The sequence below is a fragment of the Neophocaena asiaeorientalis genome, unplaced genomic scaffold (genome assembly GCF_003031525.2).
Source record: "Neophocaena asiaeorientalis asiaeorientalis breed wild unplaced genomic scaffold, Neophocaena_asiaeorientalis_V1.1 scaffold134, whole genome shotgun sequence".
Taxonomy (NCBI): Eukaryota; Metazoa; Chordata; class Mammalia; order Artiodactyla; family Phocoenidae; genus Neophocaena; species Neophocaena asiaeorientalis.
The window spans coordinates 15,859,150-15,883,413 of NW_020185339.1; the positions used below are offsets into that span (position 1 = coordinate 15,859,150).

General features: G+C 40.8%; 1 protein-coding gene across 2 annotated transcripts in view; it reads left to right on the top strand.

Moving 5' to 3' along the window:
* Positions 1–24,264, top strand: part of GRIP1 (glutamate receptor interacting protein 1) — a 203,486-nt gene that overhangs the window by 125,016 nt on the left and 54,206 nt on the right. For both annotated transcript variants that reach the window (XM_024737136.1, XM_024737137.1), the window contains 3 exons: positions 505–585; positions 11,816–11,885; positions 13,496–13,641. In XM_024737136.1, the coding sequence (XP_024592904.1) occupies positions 505–585; positions 11,816–11,885; positions 13,496–13,641 (297 nt within the window). The remainder of the gene's footprint in view (positions 1–504; positions 586–11,815; positions 11,886–13,495; positions 13,642–24,264) is intronic.

The window sequence follows — 24,264 nt, forward strand, 5'->3', positions numbered from 1 at the left end:
TCCGAAATCGATCTCCCCCAGCTATGAATGAAAAAAAGAAAGCACTGCTGAATAATAAACTCTGCAAAAAATATGGTTGGGGGAGAAAAGAATATAGCTACTTTTGGTTCTTCAACTTTAGTATACCTAAGAATCACCTGGAGAATATGTTTAAAATGCAGATTTCTAGGCCTTGTCTTCAGAGATTCGGATCCCACAGATCTGGGATGATTCGGGAATCTATATTTTTCACTTGCATCCTAGGTAAATTTGATGGAGATGCTGTCTGAATCACACTTTAAAAACGTGGAACTCGACTGTTGCTGTGAATTATGCACTGTTGCCTGTGGGTAGGACGTCTGTTCTTCACAAGGAGCTTAGTTTATCAGGATTTCATGTCAGTTCCTACAGCTTTAACTACGGACGATGATGATGATACAAGTACTCCTGATGCGTTTTCATTGATTGGTGCTCCAATCTTCCTAGTCTTCTCTAAACACATTCTTTTTTGTTTTGAAATTACAGAGTCTGTCATCCCGAGTAGTGGAACATTTCATGTAAAGCTCCCTAAGAAACACAGTGTGGAACTTGGAATAACCATAAGTTGTAAGTACAAGTGATATCTTTTAAAATGCAGAGTTTTAGGAAGACATTACAAAAGTGTACTCTCAAATGGTTTACAGGCATGGCAAATGTTTTAAGTTTCATTGCCAAGTTTCTACCTAATGGTACAAAAATGTGGAGCCAGTCACCCTCCAGCACTGAATAGCTGTGTGAATGGAGCAAGTTACTGGAACTCTCTTCAGTTTCAGGTTTCTTCACCTATAAAATGGAAATAAGGGTATCTGCAAAATATCCTCATTTTGTAGGTTATTCAGAGTATTAAATAAAATAACATATTTATATACCTAGTATAGTCCCTGGCAAATAATGAGTAAGTACTCAATAAATACGTCTCACACACCCCACATGAATAATTAGGTGGCATATGAAGGAATAGAGGTTCTTTACATTTTAACATACTATAGATTAAGTTTTCACAATAATCTGTTGAGACCATCTTCCCATCTGTCCACTATGCATCTATAATTCATTTTGCAAGAGTGAAATTATGTCTTTTTCTTTAGTAACTTCCTGAATTCCTCCATGGTACAAGGTGCCTGGGTAATCAAGCCAAAAAGAAAAGGAGGACATATAAATGTGTTTAATTCCCTCTTTTCCTCAGGCTCTAGATTTATAACTGCTTTGGTAACACAGCTTTGAAACTTTGAGCCCCAGTGGAAATTTATAGAATGGAAAGTGAGGTCTCTATGCTTTTCATATCCATAAACTAAGTTCGTCCATAAATGCTCCAAGAAAATGAAGCAAATGATTAATGCATGAAGACCAAAGGAGACCTAGAAGCAACATCTGTGACCAAGGTGTGGTCCCTTCCAGAGAGTGATGAGGCTACTACACTCTGTCGGATAGCGTTTACATCAGTGGCTAAGGCAAAAACAAAGAGTTCTCAAGTGGGTGTATGAAATGGGAGCTGTTCAATTCAACTTTGACAATATACATTTAACATCGAAAATGAAGTTCTATTAATAACCAATAAATCACATATATCTAATGTAACACCAAAAATAGTGGTACTACAATATGGAATAAATGTTAAGAACAAGAAGCCAGGGCTTCCCTGGTGGCGCAGTGGTTGAGAATCCGCCTGCTGATGCAGGGGACACGGGTTCGTGCCCCGGTCCAGGAGGGTCCCACATGCCACGGAGCGGCTGGGCCCGTGAGCCGTGGCCGCTGAGCCTGCGCGTCTGGAGCCTGTGCGCCGCAACGGGAGAGGCCACAGCAATGAGAGGCCCGCGTACTGCAAAAAAAAAGAACAAGAAGCCATATGTATGAGAGCCTGTATCTCCCCCAACCCCCAGTACTGGAAGAAAAGTAGGACTGATGGATCTGACGTTCCTCTATAGAGTAAGTAGAAAGATGAAATGGGACTTTGGAGACTCCAGACCTATTCTAGTTGCTACTACAGTCATTTACGCCTTTAAGTGGGTCGCTTCCCCTTTCAGTTTGTTCATTACGAAGCAAAGATGGTATGCCACTGTTCTGTCACCAGCTGTGCTTGCTGAGATTAAGGGAGAGCTCATCAGCACTTACTATTCTAAAAGTATTTGGGGCTCTACGTGGCTTCTGCAACCCCCATGTAACTTTAACCCTGCTCTCATTTATCCTGTCTATTCCATTCCATTCATTTATTCCATCAGAATTGGCCGTGAATGTGGTACCTCTTGGAGTTGCGCAGTGTGGAGCCTGCTTGCTGGCTGCACGCAGAGACCCTGCTTCCACCCCATTCTTTCTTCCTCCTGCCTCCATTCAGTAAAGACACTCTGAGTGCCACGGCCCAATACTAATGGACATTTAGGTTGTTTCCACACTTTGGTTATTGTAAATAGTGCTTCTATGAACCTAGGGGTGCATGTATCTTTGTGAATTATAGCTTTGCCCAGATATATGCTCAGGAGTGGGATTGCAGGATCATATGGCAACTCGCAATAGATTTATTCTTAAAGATTAATATACATAAGAATGTAATTTAACTATAAAGGAGAGTACCCCTTTAAAAACTAATCCTGTGATAGATTCCTTTTTCAAAGTCAGTATTTATATGTTCAGTTTGTTTCAAGTGTGGCCATGTATACACAACTGCAAAATATTTTATTCACATAAAGAATCATATAAAATTATGCTTTATGATGATGTTACATAGGTACTAAAACTGATTTTAATACCAATCATGGAAACTATCCCAAAACCCCACAAAACTGCTTGAATTTTAGCCAGCTGTAAACTAAAGCTTTTCATGGAAGCTAAAAGTTTTGTGCCATACCTAGATGGAGAAATGATACGTAAGCTCATCAAACGTGCCTGTTGGTCCTTCTAGAGCTCCAGCTCCATGTACACAACTAATCATCACCTTCCTGAGTTTGTGTCTCCTCGTGGAAAATACTCATATTTTGCCGGTTGAGAAAGCAGAATTTGCTAAAGAAAGAAAAAAAAACAGAATCCATTTTCATTGTTACAAAACAGTAAGTTCCTGAGGTTTAGCACGGTTCCTGGCACATACAAGATGCTTGTTTAATCCCTGTCTTTGTGGAAGGAGTGAATGAGGAGTCTGTAAACAATGTTCTTCTAACCAGTGTGCCCTCCAGGAAATGAGCCTCTGAGGGCGATGAGGAATATAGATGCTTGTGCAAAGTCTATTGCATGAACTGAAGAAGGATGAACTTGGAAAATGATGAAGAGCAAGGACTCAGAGCCCAGACTGCCCCACTTCCCAACTCTCTTGACCGCTCTGTACTGAGTTTCCTTGTCTATAAAATGGCGTGCTCATTACCTTCTTTGTAACATTGTTGAGAAAATTAAATGAGTTAGTGTATGTAAGGTGCCCAGAACACATTATGAACCGTAATGAATGCTAATTATTATAATGATCGATATTTATTTTCCACATAGAGCCTCATGAAATATTTTAAGCAAGGCTCTACCCCACAAAATTTAGTGCCAATCGTAATTATCAAAGGACCCTCTTCTCACTCATACACACACAAGTACTGTTAGGGAAACTGAGGCACTACAGGGGTTTATGAATGTTTCTTTTTTTTGATGTAGATTTTTTGATGGTGGCCATTCTGACCGGTGTGAGATGATATCTCATTGTAGTTTTGATTTGCATCTCTCTAATGATCTCACTATCTTTATACAAAGTCCTCTTTCTGTATCTTCATCTTGTGAAAGCTCTGAATAGTGAGAAATAGGCCTCCATCTCGGGAAGCGTACCATCAGAGCCTTCACGCTTGGCTTAAGGCTCACTCTTCATACCTAATTGACTGAGAAATGAGTTCCTCTGATTTGGGATGTGGTGAGCAGTTTTAGACTAATTTTCATAAGTTCCTGATGAGACATTCATAGCACATTAGCATCAGGCATTACTTTTATAGATTTTATTGCTATGATATGGAGTAATTTATTATAGCAAATAAAGTAGAACAGCCTAGCAGAAGGATGCAGTTTGGGACAAGAAGCAGCATCCTGAAGCTCTGACACCTCAGCCAATCAGAAACCAGAGCCCATACCCTCCAATGCAGCTCACCTGCCTTTCAAGTCAGAGGACTGTGGTTGTCTCTGCAATGTGTAGTTGTCAGTAAAGATCTTTTGGTATCGAAGTTTTCTTTGGAGGTTTTATTATAAGGGAGTTTTTATCTACTTTGTACCGTGCATGGCACTAAGCAGTTTATATGTGTTTTCTCATTTAATCCTGAAAGTGGCCCTATAACATCTGTGTCCATTTTACACAGCTGGATAAGCTGCCCAAAGACCCAGAACTAATAAAAGGCCGTGCAGGGATTCAAACCCTTTCTGTCCGATTTAACACTGGCTGTGTTCGTGTTAACAGTCATCCCTGTCACCATCTGATTGATGAATCTTCCCAGATCCTATATTAAAAAAGCAAGAGACAGCATCTTGTGAGTGCAGTTAATTTATTGGCTTTCCTTTTTAGTTGTGACTGAATTGTCTTCAGGAACAAAGGCCTGCTTTGTTTTTTGTAAAATCATAAAGCATTCTTTATAACAAGAACAACAAATCTGTCATTTTCGCCTTAAGTCTTAAACGTATTTAGAAGAGAAATGTGTTCATGGTTTTTTGCCAACTTTGCAATAAAAACTCTACTCACTGGTCCATTTCAAATCAAATAACCAGTTTTACTTGCCAGGTAGTATATATATATATACATGTGCATGTGTGTGTGTGTGTGTGTGTGTGTGTATATATATATATATATATATATATATACATGCACATATTTATATGGTTACAATGAAAGTAAAACTGAATGATTGTGTGAGTGAGTGAATGTGTGTGTGTGTGTGTGTGTGTGTGTGTGTGTGTGCGTGCTTCTCCAGTGTAGTTTGGACAGTTTATCAGGCCCTTTGAGCAAAGTACCTTGACTAGCAGAGTAAGTTCCATGAACGGCTAGACATTATAGAATGTTCTTGGAATGATTCACATTTAATTAGCTTCACACTGCAGAAGATTTCACCCATCTTCAGATACAGAAAAAGTGTTTTAAACAAAAGATAGGGACTGTCATTTTCTACCTCTTCCAACAACTGTTTGAGAAGAAAAGAATCCAAATTCACTGTGAGAACCAGTTTCTGACAGTGACAGACGACCAGTGATTTTAAAGCTTCGTTGAGTCAAAAGATGCTAGCTTGAAAACATGCCTTTAGCCCTGCTCCCACCCCAAACCCCCATTTTAAAATGACAGTATAAGATTTTTCAGGAGGCAGAAACTCATAAGGAGAAGAGGAAAAGAAAAATAGATAACAACAACCAAATTTGGAAGTGGCAAAGAAGATGGAGAAAGATTAATTTAAAGAAGCAGAGCGGAAAGCTGACAGTGAGCCTGAGCTGCATCCTAAACTCCCAGCGAGTCAGAGAGGTGGAATCAGGAACTTCTGGAAGCAAGAGTGATGGGAGAGGGCTTCCCTGGTGGCGCAGTGGTTGAGAGTCCGCCCACCGATGCAGGGAACACGGGTTCGTGCTCCGGTCCGGGAGGATCCCACATGCCGCGGAGCGGTTGGGCCCGTGAGCCATGGCCGCTGAGCCTGCGCGTCCGGAGCCTGTGCTCCGCAACGGGAGAGGCCACAACAGTGAGAGGCCCGCGTCCCGCAAAAAAAAAAAAAAAAAGAGTGATGGGAGAGTACGAACACAGGGGGATTGGTTGAAAGTCTGTTAAGAATGAATGAGTCCCTCAGATGCCTTCCCCAACTCAGAACCGCCAAGCACCCCTCCCCTTCCTGGCAGAGCCTAGTTTTATCCTCTGGAAAACGTGAAAGGGAGGGTCTCTGGATTGGGAGGGCACAGCTGAGTGTACCAGTCCAGCTCTGAAAGCAGAGATTCAGTGAAACACTGAATGAGGAGGCTGCTGGTCTTTTCACAGAAGCTCAAAGAAGCCAGGTATCCAGGCTTAATCCCCTCCGAGCTGGAGGAAGAATCAGCGCCATCTGACCCAAAGAAGCAGTCTGGCCTGAACTATACAGTGACGACCGTAATCCAGGAGCCCCACTCAGGGGCACCAAGCTTTCAAACAGCTACTTTGCAGAGCCATCTTTGATGTGAACAGACAGCTAAGAAAAACACAGGCACTTGGAGGAAAGAATCTAAGATGCAAGACTATCACCAAAAACAAAGAAAAAAACAGAAACAGCACATGCATGAAGAAGAAAACTTTAAAAAGAAAAAAAATGATCATTACCATCATTTGTATCCCTGGGTGGGAGGCCCTGAATACTATTACACAGTAGCCTCCAGAGGGGAACAAAGAGCTCTTGAAAAGTAAGAATATGGCAGAAATGAAGGAGTTCAACAGAAATACTGGAAAAAATGTTGAGGAAGATTTCTAGAAATTAGGACAAAACGACAAATAAATAAATGAAGAATCTAGACTAAATAGGAAAATTATACGCGTCCAAATAACACAATATCCAAATAATAGACGTTACAAAAAGAAAGAGGAGAGAAAAGCATCAAGGATATATTTTCATAAATTTCCTAGAATTGATGGATATAAGTTTCCAGATGTATGGGTCCATGAGCTGTGGATGAAAACAGACCCACACCAAGGCATGTCATCATGAGATTTGAAAGCTGGGAGAAAAAGACAATCCTACAGGCTTCCAGTGGGGGTGGGCAGTTTTCACACAGTGTATCAGATAATAAATAATAACCGAGTAATCAGAGTGGCGTCAGGCTTCTCAACGAATAGCAGTTCTGGAGTCTAGAAACCAATGGAAGAGTGCCTTCAAAATTCTGAGGGAAAAGAAATTTCCAGCCTAGAATTCTCCATGTAGCAAAGGTGGAAGTAAAAAAAAGACAACTATGCAAGAATCCAGAATACTCTCCTCCCATGCACTCTTCCTCAGGAAGCTGTCAGAGAACGTGTACCAACCACCAAAAGAGAGTAAAGCCAGGAAGAGGGAGAATTGGATTCAGGATGCAAGGGCTCCAAGGATGCAAGAGAGAGTGTTAAAAGGTAAACTGAGGCATATTAAACATTTTAAGAGCTTATTTGAGCAAAAAAATGGATTCAAATCTGGCAGCACCAAACCAGAAGTAGTTAGGAATGCTCCCCCAACAGGAGTCTGGGGAAAGACAGATATAGGAAGAGCAGAGGCAAAGAAAGGAAATTATTTAACTCACTGTAACTTAAAGCCTAGTTGGCTGTTTGTGACTGGTTGTCGTTAGTATTTTGATTTCATAACCTTGTAAAAGCTTAGATTTTGCTTGGCTTCCTTGGGCTACCACAGCATTAGAGCCACCTCAGTCTAATGGCCTCCTTCTTTAATTAATTTAACAGAAATGAAAAGAAACTCTGGGTTCCCAGGGTCTGTGGGAAGGAAATTCCCAAGGTCTGTGTAGTAACCCTAGAAAGCAAACGTTCCAGATGGGTTGGAAACCTCTAATAGAATTCTTGATATGATATAACATGTTGAGAGATTACAGATCTGAGGAGTTGAATTCATGGTAAACACAAGAAAATTAAGCCAACAAAGACATCAAGACAACAGAAAATATATCCTGTAGAAAAGGCAGGTAATCATGCCATGCAACATGGCTTGTCTTCTAATACTGTTTGCAGTCATACTAAAGTAAATGCTAAATATCGATTTTACAAAAAAATGACAAAACTGTATTGGAAGAATGGGGGAACAAGAACTGTGTCTGAATATGGTGGTGATGTAGAGGCGGAAGAGAACTGAATTCTCATCTTTCGTAACAGAAAGAGGCAGCAGGCGAGATTTTTTCTTTTTCTAGTTGCGGCATGCAAACTCTTAGTTGCGGCATGTGGGATCTAGTTCCCTGACCAGGGATCGAACCCGGGCCCCCTGCACTGGGAGTGTGGAGTCTTAGCCACTGGACCACCAGGGAAGTCCCCCCATCTCCCCTTTTTATCCAGCTTTTCTCCAGGATTTCATGGCCAGTGCCCAGAGCAGACGTGCCTAGCTCATAGTTGGTGTTCAATGAGTATGTGTTCGATGGATGACTCTGTGAACTTCAATTCAATGGATTTCACAGAATTGTTCAATGGAGAACTCCAAACAAATTCAAAGCACTGAGCGAGTGCTAATGTATTCTCGCTCAAAGGGTCACAAAGCCCTCGGAGGTGAGGCAAGTCAGGAAGTGAGATCCTTCCAATGAGGACAGTGGCAAATGAGAGACGGAAGGCTCCATCTGAAGGAGAGAGTGGGAAAGTGAGTCCACTGTTGCTGGATAATCATCATAATAAACACTCCTGTGCTGCATTGTATGCGCGCTGCTCCAGTCACTTTACATAGAAAAATTCAATCCTTACAACACAAACTGTATGAGATCAGCACTGTTGTTCTTTACCACCGTTCCACAGACCAGGAAACTAAGGTGTCTGAACACTGTGTGCTCAGGCATACACGGCTTATATGTGGAAGAGGCAGGATTTGGAACCCAAGCATTCTGGCTGCCAAATCTTGCCTCTTCATCACTATACCATATTGCCTCTCTAATTTTTTAAAAGAAGCTGTACATCTGTATGAAATCTACTACTTTTTAAATGTTGGCAACTAATTTTTTAAAGCACTACAAGTCAAGCAAAGCATGCTTGGTTTGTACCTTCCTCAGAGAAGAATCAAAACATGGTGCTAAACCAAGTGTCCATCGACAAATGAATGGATAAAGATGTGGCACATATATACAGTGGAATATTACTCAGCCATAAAAAGGAACGAAATTGAGCTATTTGTAGTGAGGTGGATGGACCTAGAGCCTGTCATACAGAGTGAAGTAAGTCAGAAAGAGAAAAACAAATACTGTATGCTAACACATATATATGGAATCTAAAAAATAAAAAGGTCATGAAGAACCTAGGGGCAAGACGGGAATAAAGATGCAGACCTACTAGAGAATGGACTTGAGGACACGGGGAGGGGGAAGGGTAAGCTGGGACAAAGTGAGAGAGTGGCATGGACGTATATACACTACCAAATGTAAAACAGAGAGCTAGTGGGAAGCAACCACACAGCACAGGGAGATCAGCTTGGTGCTTTGTGTCCACCTAGAGGGGTGGGATAGGGAGGGTGGGAGGGAAACGCAAGAGGGAGGAGATATGGGGATATATGTATAGCTGATTCACTTTGTTATACAGCAGAAACTAACACACTATTGTAAAGCAATTATACTCCAATAAATATGTTAATAAATAAATTAATAATATAGGCTAAAAAAAACATGGTGCTAGGTCTATTCACAATAGCCAAGACATGGAAACAATCTAAATGTCCATCGACAAATGAATGAATAAAGAAGATGTGGTAAAAAAAAAGAAGGTGTGGTACATATATACAATGAAATACTACTCGGCCATAAAAAAGAATGAAATAATGCCATTTGCAGCAACGTGGATGGACCTAGAGATTATCATACTAAATGAAGTAAGTCAGAAAGAGAAAGACAAATAGCATATAATATCACTTATGTGTGGAATCTAAAGTATGACACAAATGCACTTATTTATGAAACAGAAACGACTCAGATATAGAGAACAGACTTGTGGTTGTCAAGGGGAAGGGGAGTGGGGGAGGGATGGATTGGGAAGTTGGGGTTAGCAGATGTAAACTGTTATATATAGAATGGATAACCCCAAGTTCCTACTGTATAGCACAGAGAACTATATTCAATATCCTATGATAATCCATAATGGAAAAGAATATAAAGAAAGAATGTATATATATGTATAACTGAGTCACTTTGCTGTACAGCAGAAATTAACATAACATTGTAACTCAACTATACTTCAATTAAAACTTTTTTTAAAAGAAAAATAAAATAAAACATGGTGCCAGGGTGTGCAAACCATGACTGAGCCCTCGAAGCCCCAAAGGCATGGCCACATTTAATGTGCTTGGTAAGCATGGTAGTGATAGCGTCAGGAGCTCAACTTCTGGGCTCAACTTCATCACTCCAGTGGGCATCCACCCTGATGAACCTTTCAGACCTCAAGTATGGACTTGATTAAAGGAGAAAGAGAAGAATGTAGTAAACATGAAATGGGCACCATACATGTCTGTAGACCATTAGAAGTTTCACACCCCTCTGCAAAGCTGTGTGGGTTTGTCCAGAGGTCACAGTGTTATTTTCCTCTGTTAGAAGGATGACAGAGATGGGTTTGATGTATTTCGTTGCCTATACTGTTTTGTTTTAGTCCATTTCAATGGAAAATGAATGTTTTTAAAAACCAAGGGAAACATTGAGTGCTCTGTGATGGTTACTAAAGCTTGGAAAAATATTGTGTAAAGTTATTGGCAGATGCTAGGAAAGTTGTATTTGCTGATTATAACAAAGTTTTTGTTTTTGTGCCCTGTGCCCAGAACGATTTGCTGTTCTGAAATGTAATATGAGTAAAACCGCTGGATGTTTATATTTCTGTAGCGGAATTATATCAAATCACTGAGTGGAGGTTTAAATTATGAATTAATTGTAGTGAACAGAATGTTTTGCATTCTTTGCTAGAAGCTAAGAATAGTGATTGGATGAAGTCCCATTAACATTTACTGTGGACTAACTCGGTGGGTAAGGTATTGATATATGTGTTTGCTTTTTCTTTCAAAGATGTGTTGCGATATTAAGCCATCTGTTCTTGTGCATAAACATTTTCCTGGGATTCAAATGGGATTATGGGATATGATATAGTTCTATGATTATTATGGGGTGATCAGACTGTTTATAATAAAATCTTACATTAGGCGCCTTTTAATGATCCTTAAAAAGAAATCACCCCAGGCTTCAGGTTGGTAAAACATCTCCTATTGGAGGCAAATTGTTGTTTATAAATGTTGGTATGTTCATTTTAATTATCGAACTCCTAAATTAAATGTAAACTTTCTAGGTCAAGATGATATTTTTGTACTTAAATATGGACTATAGTTCATTTTGAGGATTAAGTCTAAGTAGACTCATTCCTAATGGCTTTTCATTATTATTATTCCATTATCACCAAAGGGAAATATTCCTAAGAAAATTTATAAAGCCCAAAACTGACCACTGTGCAGGATAATAGATTTATCTATAAACTCAATAAAAGTTGCATGTACATGTTTAAATATAAATATAAATATAAATATATATATAAGTATAAATAAATAGCATCAGTCAGATTTCTGAACATTTCAGAGCATTCTAGGTATGAATTTGTGAGCAAAATTTTAATATTTGCAGTCTATCTAGCAAAAGATATCCTTCTGGGGAAAAAAAAAAACTTACATTAGTGATTCTCATCCACTTTCCCACCCAGTACACTTGAGTAATATGGCAGGATCCCATGAAGAGTGGTGTCTCCTCACTGGTAAGGAGTGAAAGAATGGGTAGGAGAAGGGATCACATGTAAGTACCACTAAGGGGAGCCCCTAATTGCTTTTAATACACTTTTCTGTTGGACTCTTCACTCTTCACCTCCCTCTCTTGAGAATCACAGATTGAAATAGATTTAATCCAGATGGGCAGCTTTTCAATTGCTTTCTCCAATTGCAGATTTAAAATAACTGCTTTAGTTTTCAAGTTTATGAGTACTTTAACACAAACATATTTTTATATCAAGAAGGGGTAATATGCGCATTTTTAAATTCATTTGCTGATTCTCTTTGCTTTGCATACAAACTGTACTTGCATTAATGGCTGCTATACAGTGAGACCTGTACAGTAGTGGGTGAATCGTGGATATAAAGATGTGACTATTCTATCTTCATTATTACAGCACCATCCAGTAGAAAACCGGGAGACCCCCTGGTCATATCAGATATCAAGAAAGGCAGTGTGGCACACAGGTAAGAAAGATGGATTTACTGATTCATCCCAAGGTATTTCTTAATCACAGCAGAAATGACTTCTTCCACACCCAAGACAACCTTGCTAATAGGTCGTGGTATTCTCAATATTTTCCAGGCAACCACGATTAATCGATTATATTTTTGACATCCCTAATGTCAATGACTATGTAGAGCTCTCCCCCGGTGTCAGTTTATTTCTGCACCCAGTGCAGACAACAATCACATGAAAATGTTTTTTAGGGTCATTCATGAGTCCAACATAGCCTCTCCTTCACTGATCATCTTCCATCCTTCATTTTTCCCGCTAAAAAACTGAAAGTGGCCCCAATGATGAGAGTCACCCCACATGGAGATAATAGCTTAGGGGAGAGTTTTGCTAGATGCCAGGATGTCCTCCCTAGTCAAGCCAGGTCCTTGAGCCTTAAACAGTGTTTATGTATCCTATTTGGTTCATAGACCACAAAAATCAGGGAGCCTCAAACTTTCAATTTCACAGATCAAAAATATTTTTAAGTGATTAGGAATATTGATGTAAGACTGTTAACTTTCTTTTTATTTTCCAGTTAAGAACTTAAAAAATCCCATCTGTTATCACAGTCATTTCATTAAAGAAATATTTTAACACTCAAAAAGTAGGAAGGACATTGTACGAACTTAGGTATATAGGTATAGGCTCAGATACTGTGACAAGGAGACATAAACGGAGTGGATCCAACAAGACAGAAATTTGTCTTTCATACAGCAGTTGGGAGGTAGACAGGCAACGCAGGGCTGGAGAAGCAGCTCTGCCGTCCTCTCCATCTTCTCCAGTCATTGTGATTTTCCAGCCATAGAAGGGAGGTGGGGTGGTGCAGAAAGAGTCTGGGGTGTGTGTCTTTAGGGGATGACCCAGAAGAAGGAAGGGAGAATGGATTCTGGGAAGCAATTAGCAATCTCGGTAACAGACATAATGCACAAAGGATGGTTCTTACCAAAACATAACCTTCCTTACAGATACGTGTGCATATACATACAGAAGCACCTGCAAGCACATATACCTTCTCATTGTTTTTCTCATTTCATGATGGACCTTTAAAAACTTTCAAGACCTGAAGCAGTCCGTAACCAGTGTTAGACTCTCAATGGCCACCTTCCAGATAGCATCCAATTCCCCTTTTCTCCCTACTGCAGCCATAGTGAGTTCCCCAGTGCAGGTGGAAATAGCAGAGACACCAGGACTCAGACCTCCCCTAAGGCCATCCCACCTTGACTCGCCTCACTCCCTGTATCCTCTCCTAGTATCTGGACTGCCAAGGACCAAAAGTGGTGCAACAATCTGCAGAAGCATAAGGACACCTGGGCTGTGTACACCTGGGCCCATTACCCCCCTTCCTGGAAACCTTAGAATTCCTGAGTGACACTTATATGGTTGTCCTGGTCTAATTGAAGAAAGCAGAAGAAAATTAAGACTGGAGAAAGGGTATTTGTCAATAAAATGCAGTCTTAAAAGTTGAAGAATCTTATTTCTTCTAAAGACTACCATAATGCTGCTTTGTGCTAAATGCCTCTTAAATGGCCTGGTTAAGTGCTCATCATTAATCATGCATTTGCTATGCCTTTACTATCAGAACGGGAACCCTGGAGCTTGGGGATAAATTACTTGCCATAGATAACATCAGGCTGGACAACTGTTCCATGGAAGATGCAGTCCAGATCCTTCAGCAGTGTGAAGACTTGGTGAAGCTGAAAATCCGCAAAGATGAAGATAATTCAGGTATTGATAACCTCCTTAGTTAAGACTGATTTCTCTAACTGCCCATCTGTCACCAAAGATATTAGATCTTGGTGTTTTACATACAACAGCTGGCTAGTGACATTGCAGCAGTGTTTTTTGTAGTTAAGAGGGTCTTTAAATTGGGCGTTGAGAGTGTAGTATGAATTTTAAATAATGGTGCTTTTAAATGGTATAATTAAGATATTTTCATTATATAAACATTATAGCTACATTAAAATAACTTTAAAGATGAAAACTTAATCATCACCTGATACCACCCTAATACAATAGAACTGGTCATTTTCTAGTTGATATTATGTTACATAATTATAACCACAGTGCGTGTTCTCTTTTTTCCTGAGCTTTATAAAGATGTTACCATTTTACAAACCCTTAATAGCTATCATTTGAATTTACTGCCCGTAATGTATTTACCATTCTTTTCTTCTTACTTAGATTGCTCCCTGTTGTCTTATTACTATAGGTGGCACAATAACCGATATTTTTTATGCGTGGATATCTTTATTCAACGTTTTTTCTTTTGAATTATTTCCTTAGGAAATATTCCTAAAAGTAGGGTGACTGAGTCAAAATAAAAAGGGAATTTTTATGATTTCGGATGAGTCTTGTACCATGTTGCTTTCTAAAAGGGCTGTATCCATTGTTAGTGCTTCCAGTAATGTGCAAATACAGGAGAGCGGTGCCTCTCAAACTTGAGAAGGCCTCAGAATCACCGGAAGAGCTCAGTTAAAACACAGTTCCTGAGCGCTCACCCTAGGTGGGGCCTGAGACTGTCATTTCTAACAAACTTCATCGTGATGCTGCTGTGGGCCAAGACCCAGCAATCGGAGTCGCCCCGCAGCAGACGCCCTTTTATCTGATTTTGATAAGAACCCAAGCTAACTGAAAAAAGTTCATGAATTGAAAGAGTCAGCTAATGTGGGGATTTATAGAAAGTGACATATATCTATAACATAAACATTTAACTTAAAAATGTGCCGATCTTATGGGTGAAGCCAATACTTTCTGCTGATTGTAGTTACAAGCCTTTTGACTTGTTTGCCTAAGTCATACCCATAATATACAGTTTATGACTTCCAGGTTTGGTTTTTGTGTGTTGTTTTGCTTTAATGCAGTGAGAATTTAAATAATTTAAAGCAATCTGAATGCTTACTCCATCTAGATTTTTATTTCCCCAATGTTTTCAAGTTTTTCCCTATGTAATTAACTGTTGATTTCTTGCCTAATAATCCCCCTTATTGAATCTTTCCAAAGCATTTGATTTTTTCATAGATCCAATATACTCATATTTCATAGGTTATGTAAGATTCATTAAATTACGTCGTTACAATAACAAGTACAACTGGCATAAACAGGATTGGGAATAATCATAATTGACTCTAAACTTTTAAGCTTTTGACTCAATTGGTAGCAGGAACAGAGGTACATGGGTTACTGCAGAGGGAAAGCTATTATTCTGGAACATTCAGTGGCATTGGTCAGTATATTTTACAAAGAGGATGGAGAGTCACAATTAATCCAGTAAATTGGTTAAAGGGAGATTGATTAAGAGAGTTTCTACTGAATATAGTTTCATCCCAACCAATAATGAGCAGTTGTCAATGTCCTGGAATCTCCTGGAATCTAATCCTCTAGATCCAGAGTTCGTGGTCATGTCAAGCCTTGTGTTTGATTCCTATTCAAAGTCAAAACAAGTTGGTAGTTACATCCATCAGTACAGCTGGTAAAGATGATTATATCCAAGTATACTTTATAATGAACGTTTAAAAATATGCATAGATTTCTACTAGTTATTTCCCAAGCAACTGATTTTCCACACCAACACTTGGCATTTCTCTCCTAAAAAGCATGCATTTTCTTTGGGGGATTTATTTTAAAAGAAGGATAAAGCCTCTAGCGTCAGACTGGGTTCTGTCCTAGTAAAGAGGCAAAGCCCCGTGGAGAAACCCATTTTGCATGATTTGCCAAGCTAAGCAGATCTCAGCTATCTTCCTTGCAGAGTGAAGAAGCCAAGCCAGAGATGAATATGTATGGTGCTTGTGGTTGGCGATGTTCCCAGTTCCAAAGCCAGGCTGTGCAGACACACTGGGGGGAGTTTCAGAAACAACAACTGAGCACTTGGAGAGCCAGATCTTACTTTCAGTTGCTTCTTTCCTTTGGTTCATTTTTCCCCTTTAGACCCTTCCCCCTACAATCCTTATGCCTAATACTATGGTAATGATCATGCTTGTTAGGGTTTTTTTTTCTAATTTTAAGAGGTCTAATTTTTAAAATCCTAAATCCTTCCATTGAAAACCATGCATCTACCCAAAATAAGACTGTAAATATAGGTGCAAGAGACATATTTACCCAAACCAGATTTTCTCAAGTTGTCATATTAAAATATACACCCACTTAGACACATTATTATAACAGACCATTATTTGAAAATTATCATCTGATCATCGATTTGGAAGAATTTGAGTGTTTCTGTATCCTCTTCCCCCATGAGAATATAAGTATAATTTGAGTAACTGAATCCTTTCTTATTCAGAGCGAAGCAAGGGGAGGGACTATTCAAAATGTAAAACCTGGATATAGACTAGTTCAAGGCCAACTATGTAGACATAAAGAGAACACACTTTTTTTTTTTTTTTTTTTTTTGCGGTACGCGGGCCTCTCACTGCTGTGGCCTCTCCCGCTGCGGAGCACAGGCTCCGGACGCGCAGGCCCAGCGGCATGGCTCACGGGCCCAGCTGCTCCGCGGCATGTGGGATCTCCCCGGACCGGGGCACGAACCCGTGTCCCCTGCATCGGCAGGCGGACTCTCAACCACTGCGCCACCAGGGAAGCCCAGAGCACACACTTTTAAATCCAGCTCTACCACATTTGAGCTGTGTCAGTTTGGGCAAGTTACTTAACCTGCCTGAGATTCAGTACCATTTTCAGTAATGTGCACAAAATAATACCCACCTCGGGGAGCTGTTGTAGCTTGTTCAGAGAGAGATTTCCTGGCACAATCGGTATTCAATAACTGGGGACTATTTTTATTATTATTGCATCCTGAAACCCCTTTCCCCACATTAGTTCTGATCCTTGGTCAAGATATAAATGAGTGGGAAATAAGCATTATTCATGACAACAGTCACTGATTTTGGAAGTTTGATACCTTGCTTAATCTGAAATTAAGCTGGTGATTTCAATTGTTGCCATCCTTTGTCTCTGTATTTTAGAATGGTAATACTCGGTATATATGCTTCACTCCCTAAAATATTGCTGATACTAATATTGGACTTTCTGTACCAGTAGACTTCAGGAGTCTTCCAGTTCTTTCCTTAAGTGTCTGCTCCTCTCCATCCTTGGTGCTCTGATCAGTTACAGAAAGTTTATAACCATACTTGATATAACTTGGTTTCCTAAGCTAGTAATACTGCAGTTGAGTTTAACAGATGTTGCTTCAAAATGTAAGCCTGTCTTCCAGCTACAATAATTTTATTGCTCTGCCTTGTACTTTAAGGAGATGGTAGAACTATTCTCAAACGTTGTTAAAGTCTTTGTTTTTCATTCAGTCATGCCATCAGCATTTATTTAGTGTCTGGAAGGTACTAGGGACTGCCAGTTCTTAGATTAAAAAGGACACACAATCTGTGCCCTTAAATCAGTCACCATGTTCTAGGAGAAACGGAAGAAAATAAGCAACAGTATTATGAATGTTCTAGGTGTGTGCATAAAACGTTAAGAGGACGTGAAGGCACCCATTTGAGAATGGGGAGCTCAAGGAAATGCTTCTAACAACCTTGGTCTTGAAAGTATTTGGGAGGCGTTGTTAAAATTAACCAGAGGAAAAGTATGAGCGAAAGGAAGTCAGAGAGAGCGGCACATCCTAGTAGCAGGTATAGCTGAAGCAAAAAGTTTGTGTAAGGACTCAGTAGTGGGTGAATAGATGGATACACTGAAGCCGGATCATTATGGTCCTTCTAACTATGTTAAAAAATTTGAACTTTACCCCAGAAGCCAATGAGGAGCCATTAAAAGATAAAAAGCAGGGGAATGAGGCCAGGGTATTTGGTCTGTGACCACTGGTTGCGGTGACTTACTGAAGTAATGAAGAGGCATTCAAGAGAGTCTGCATTAACTCTGTTTCTAGCGCTGGCTGGGGGAAGCAGTAAAATAAAATGACTAAGAACACTAGGCTGACTTCACAACTGACAAGCTGGGAAACTTCGGAAAATTAACTTCTCTGGGCACCAGTGCCCTCATCCGCAATGTCCATTGAATGCGTCCTGAACGCGGCAGTTTTAAGGATCAAAGGAGGCAATATATTGATATTTAAGCACTCAGCGATAATGAATGGCACCAAGTAAGGCCCAGTGAATGCAGACTATCAACAGCCATTATTAGGATGCTTTTTAAATTAACTTTAGGGCTTCCCTGGTGGCGCAGTGGTTGAGAGTCCGCCTGCCGATACAGGGGACACGGGTTCGTACCCCGGTCCGGGAAGATCCCACATGCCGCGGAGCGGCTGGGCCCGTGAGCCATGGCCGCTGAGCCTGCGCGTCCGGAGCCTGTGCTCCATGACAGGAGAGGCCACAGCAGTGAGAGGCCCGCGTACCGCAAAAAAATAAAATAAAATTAATTTTAGCTTTATTTTACTATGGCCAAATCTTTTGGAACACCTGGGATTGTAGGGAAACCCCCACCCCCCATAGCCAGTGGCCATTCTCTCTAGAGGAGCTTTTACGTCTGTCATCTTTCGTTACCACGGGAACATAAATCGAGTACAGCCAGTGGGTGCTTGTCTGGGTCCAAGCCTCTAGAACCATGGCTGTTACCTAATCCCCAGGCCCTCAGAGATGCAAGTAAGATCTATTGCTTGAAATAAGATCTTGACTGCATCTAGATCCAACGTAGCTGAAGAGGGGAGGGTTTGGAGATCTGAGAAAGAACCCTGAAGCAAAGGAGAGAATTTGGGGGAATTGTGGGAAGAAATACATGGAAGCTTCCAAATCTGTCCCAAATAATTTCTAAGGGTCCGCTTTGTATCACTGCCTTTGTGCCAGTCACGTATACAGATGCTAATGGCCTCTCTCTTGATTTAGAGCACCTCACTTCTAATACGTAGCATGTTTGTAGAGACTAAAAATTCAGTATTTTCCCTTCACCGGCTCTGATCTGCGTTGGGAAACATTTCCAGGCGGCAACTTGTCCCATCTGAAGCAAATTACCTTTTCACAATTTCAAATAGAGTCTTATGCAAATATAGCCTTATTAGTACCAGTTAAATCATCTGCCCTTCAAAGATTTGGGCTTTCATCCTTTTTTTTTTTTTTTCACTTCATCAGTGTTAAGCCGGCTAAGTAATTTGCAGCAGCTTTTTTCCCCTCAAATCTAGGTTGAAGTAGCAGAAATGCCCCATCGAAGCAACCAAGAATGATCCTGGCTGTGCGAAGAACAGTGATAGGGGTTGTTTTCGCAAGAGGCTGGCTGCAAGAAGAAACTCTGATAGATTTTTTTTTTAAAGTACTCTTCCCTTTTTTCTGCTCTATCTCAAAGTAGTAATGATTTTCAAACTCAAGTCAGCATCACAGTCACCCAGAGGGCTTGTTAAAACACTGGTGACTGGGCTCTTCCTCCAGAGTTTCAGATTCCTACGGGTCTGGGATAGAGCTGAGAATTGGTATTTCTAACAAGTTCTCAGATACTGCTAAAATTTCTCATCCCAGAACTACACTTGAAGAAACACTTGTCACAAGGCAACCTAATTTGGAGACTTATAAATGATCACTTACATAAGGAAATTCAAATTCTACTCTTAAACACTCAGCAACTCCTTGGAACGTGACTTTGGTAAGGCCAGTAAGGTTGGCCTTACTGGCACAACAGTAAGGCAGTTGTAGAGAGTATTGTTCTCAATGGTTCATTTCTCAGGTCTGTCCACCTCCAAGAAATGTAGCCATACTCTGTGAAATGAATTCCATCACTTTTAGTTGAAGTGAACTTTGATTGACCTGTACATTTATGCATTCCAAAGGCCCTCTCCCAAATCCAAGCCTCCCAAATCCAGCTGCCATTATGGATTCAAGCCAGATAGCGTTCATTTTGTTAAATAGGCGGCACTCAAGAAGCCTGAAAACGGGCTTCCCTGGTGGCGCAGTGGTTGAGAGTCTGCCTGCCGATGCGGGGGACACGGGTTCGTGCCCCGGGCCAGGAAGATCCCACATGCCGCAGAGCGGCTGGGCCCATGAGCCATGGCTGCTGAGCCTGCGCGTCTGGAGCCTGTGCTCTGCAACGGGAGAGGCCACAACGGTGAGAGGCCCACGTACCGGAAAAAAAAAAAAAAAAAAAGCTTGAAAATAACATTGCAGATGAGTAATGCTGCAATTTTGCATCTGTTCCGTGATCCCATTAATTTCCTTAACTAGAGCTGAGCAGAACAAACAAATTGTCTGGCCCCTTTCACCTCTTTTGCTAATAGTGGTAAACCTTCTGTTGTGAGATAGAAGCTGTTTATAATATCATTAAGATCTGTTTAGGCTCACTTTGCAACTTCCTGGTGACCCTGCATTCTTCCTTCTCAGAAAGTTTCTGTTCTGGTTCAACATGCCAGTTGCTCCTTTCTAAGCTGGACCAGCCTCAAGGAGAGAGCGTCTTGGAGCGCTTCCACCTCCAAAATGGTCTGAGCATAAATGGCAGTTACCACCTTCCTCCCAAGCTGCAGGGCCTTACAGCTGCCAGTTGGGCCGATGCCCGAGAAGGCAGATGGATTTGGAAGTGCAGCCTGCAGCTAACTCAGGCAGTCCAGGCTTTATTCTCACTCTTTGAATGAGGCTGATTGGGTCTGCATCACCTTGGAGAAGAAATCTAGACCTTGGAGTAGCCGGAAGGGTGACTCACAAAGCTAGGAACCAGTGACTGCCTGCTAACAGGCATTTGTCCTTTCGCTCATTTGTTTAGGCATTTACTGGAGTCTCCTTGGTGCCAGGCATAGTTCTAGGCTCTGGGCATGTGAATATAAAAAATCGTAATTTTCAAGGTGATTCTGTTCTAATTAAGGAGACACATAGAGCGAAAAGCATATAAACTAGACCATGCATTCCAGATGGGGGCAAAAATTGGTTCTCAGGTATAAAGGAAAAGAATCTGAAAAAAATAGATACATATGTATGTATAACTGAATCACTTGGCTGTACACCTGAAACTAACACAACATTGTAAATCAACTCCACTTCAATTAAAAAAACTAAAATTTGGTTCTCAGGGAGCAAAGAATCTTAGATATTACATTACAATAGTTTGTGACCCTCCAAAGCTCAACCCTACCTGACTGACTCTTATTCCCTCGTATTTAATTTCTCTCATTAGGGAGAATCTAAATTTAATTTTTCTCCTTGATGGGAGGAGAGGAGACAATAATTTTTTTTTTAAAGAAGTTGAGAAACACTAGAGAAATACACAGGAGCTGTAGGATCTCATAGGAAAGGTCTCTAGTCTCAGCTGAGGAGCCAGGAAGGCTTCCAGAGATATAAGACACCTGAGCCAAGTTTTAAAGGAAGAGTAGAAATTCTCCGGCAGAGGAAAGACGTCTGCTTCCAGGGAGTAACATGTGCAAGGTTAAAGATGTGAACAAAGCGTTTTTAAATGGACCACAGGTCGTTCAGTGGGGAGAGAATTAGATTGGATTGGGATGGGAAAGGATAGTGAAAGACAGAGCCTCCAGCCCTGTTCATGCCAAGGGGTTGCGCTTTATTCTTCAGAAATCTGGGACCTAACGGAAAGCTTCAAGGAAGAGAGTAACATGTTCAGATTTATGCTTTCAGGGTATTCTGGGAAGAAAAGAGACGGAATTCAGTGTTGGCAGGACTGGTGAAAATAGATGTGGGAGAGAGGGACAAAGTCTGGATCTGAAGTAGGAAAACAATTTAGGAAGAGACCATTGCTGTGAACAACTGGGCAGAGCTGACATGGGGCCTCCTCAAGAGCACATGGCAGTAGGATGCTCTGGGAACCCTGCCTGGTGGGCAGATGGGTCATGGGGTCTGGACGAGACAGTGTACAGGAAGCCATCATCAGCTAAGAGAGTATGGAAGCAAAACTAATTAAATGTCTCTTTACTCAAGGCATCCACGTAGGGTTTTCTAAGGGAATTAATATTTTTTCTTTTTAAAAAATTACTATGAAAATATATTTAAAAATAGAGAAAGATGGTGTAATGAACCAGCCCACATCACCTAGCATCAACAGTTAGCAACTTAGAATCAGTCTTGCTTCAGACCTACTCCCACCCTAATTTCCGTACCCCACCCACACACTGAATTATTCTGAAGAAATTCCAGACATCATATCATTGCATCTTGCAAATATTATTAGTGTATCCCTAAACAATACTCTTATAAAAAACTTCTACAATACATAAATATCATCACAATTTTAAATATTAGCAATAATTCTTTTTTTAATTTATTTACTTATTTATTTATTTGTTTATTTATTTTTGGCTGCATTGTGTCTTTGTTGCCGCACGTGGGCTTTCTCTAGTTGCGGCGAGTCGGGGCTACTCCTCACTGCGGTGCGCAGCCTTCTCGTTGCGGTGGCTTCTCTTGTTGCAGAGCACGGGCTCTAGGTGCATGGGCTTCAGTAGTTGTGGCTCTCGGGCTCTAGAGCGCAGGCTCAGTAGTTGTGGCGCACAGGCTCAGTTGCTCTGCGGCATGTGGGATTTTCCTGGACCAGGGCTCAAATCCGTGTCCCCTGCATTGGCAGGCACATTCTTAACTATGCCACCAGGGAAGCCCCAAAATATTAGCAATAATTCTTAATCTCCTCAAATATGTACTCAATGTTCCCATCTCCCTGGTTTTCATATACATGGATAGATAGACAGGTTTTTAAAAAACAGTTGGTTTGAATTAGGATCCAAAAAGAAGTATTCATTGCTTTTGGTTGTAATGTCTCATAAATTTACCCATTCTCGTTTTTGTTTCCAAGTTCTTTATTTGTTGAAGGAATCAGAAATCAACGACATTTTTGTCATAATCTAAATATAGCATCACTTCTTCATTAATATACAGCCATTTTCTTGATTTGCATCTCACCACTATTTAAACTCATTGAGTCCCTAACGATTGCCTGTTGTTATTGGGACACCTCAGCTGCCTAATTTTAAATGTTCCTACATAAAGTGGCCTGAAACCATCCTAAACCAGTTTACTCCATTCTGGCGTTATTTTGTCATCTTAGGTGCAAGTTGCAAAACTGTCCAGAAATAACACAGGGCACTCACTCTGGGTTACCTGAAGAATGAGCTAGCTGGAACCAATTTCTCCCCCTTCTCCTGGTGAATGGGACTGCACCCCAGTTCACCTTCCTATGGGCCAATGGTTGTTTTCATCTAGACTAAAGTTTCCACTGAAGCTTCCCACAGGTTCCTGGGTTCTGGGCAGCTGGGTTCCATGTACTTGGTAACTGCCATTTCCCACAACTCCCATAAAGAGCTGATGGCCACATCCAGAACGCTTGGTGCCCATTGACAAGGCAGTGCTCACACTTAGGGCAATAAAAGGGCAGGGTCTTCCCACTGGCACACACACCCACGCTGAGTGGCCAGTAGAGTGCCCAGCGGTAACTAACACTTAACTATATCAAGGTTTACTAATCAAATGACTCACCTAGAATTTTATGCAGGATATAGTTGGTGGCACAGACTGCAAAATACATGTAATCTGTCCAGTAATACCCTATTCATTTATGTCAAAACCAGTTCTGACAGGTGATGATCTATCACAGTGTAGAAAAAGTTAGACTTTTGACTGTTCTTCCATTTTTGGTTACTCTGCATCCTGGCGCTTCTCTCAGCAGCTGCTTGGCAGCCCATCACCAGCCTGTTGACCACAACTAAAGTAGAACCCTGGAAGAAGTGTGTAAACCATGAAACAGAGCCGTTCAAGCCTTGATGTGGAGGATTCTCAGCTGCCAGTATAAATTTGAGTCTAATGTTGAAGATGTTTATACCCTAGGATGTTGATTTAAGCATTCCAGTGTGTGGTAGATGGTCTTTATTCTCTATGTATGGAGCTTCTTCTTCCTCCACTGAGGGAGTGGAGGCAATGGGTACGTCCCAGAGCTCCCAGTCTGTGGCCAGAAGTGAAGTAAGTGCTGGCAGGAAAGGACACATCGCTTCCTACATTTCTCTATAGACGTTTCATTTTATATTCATTATAATTCTTCACCGCACACACAGATAATTGAATTGTTAATTCAGGCTTTTCTATTTCTCCTTAGTTTAGGGTCTCATATCATAAATGAACAGCTGCTCATTACAGAAATGTGACTGTATTAATGCTTCTCCAGGATACAGCCTGACTATAAAAACTGACTGTTTTGTTCAAGTATCTACTGGACCATTTCATTGTATCCTTAGGTACAGCAATGAACAACTCCTTAACCACTCACAGCTCCCAGGCCCAAGGAATAAAGCAAGAAATGCTCAAGAACTTTCAGCATGTCATAAGCAAATAAAACCCTTTGAATTCTGAGACTCCACGTTTGCAACTTTGATGCAGTCAAAATACCCAACCATGCGAAAGGTGTCCCATGACACCTTTCAATTTTTTTTTTTTTTTTTTTGGG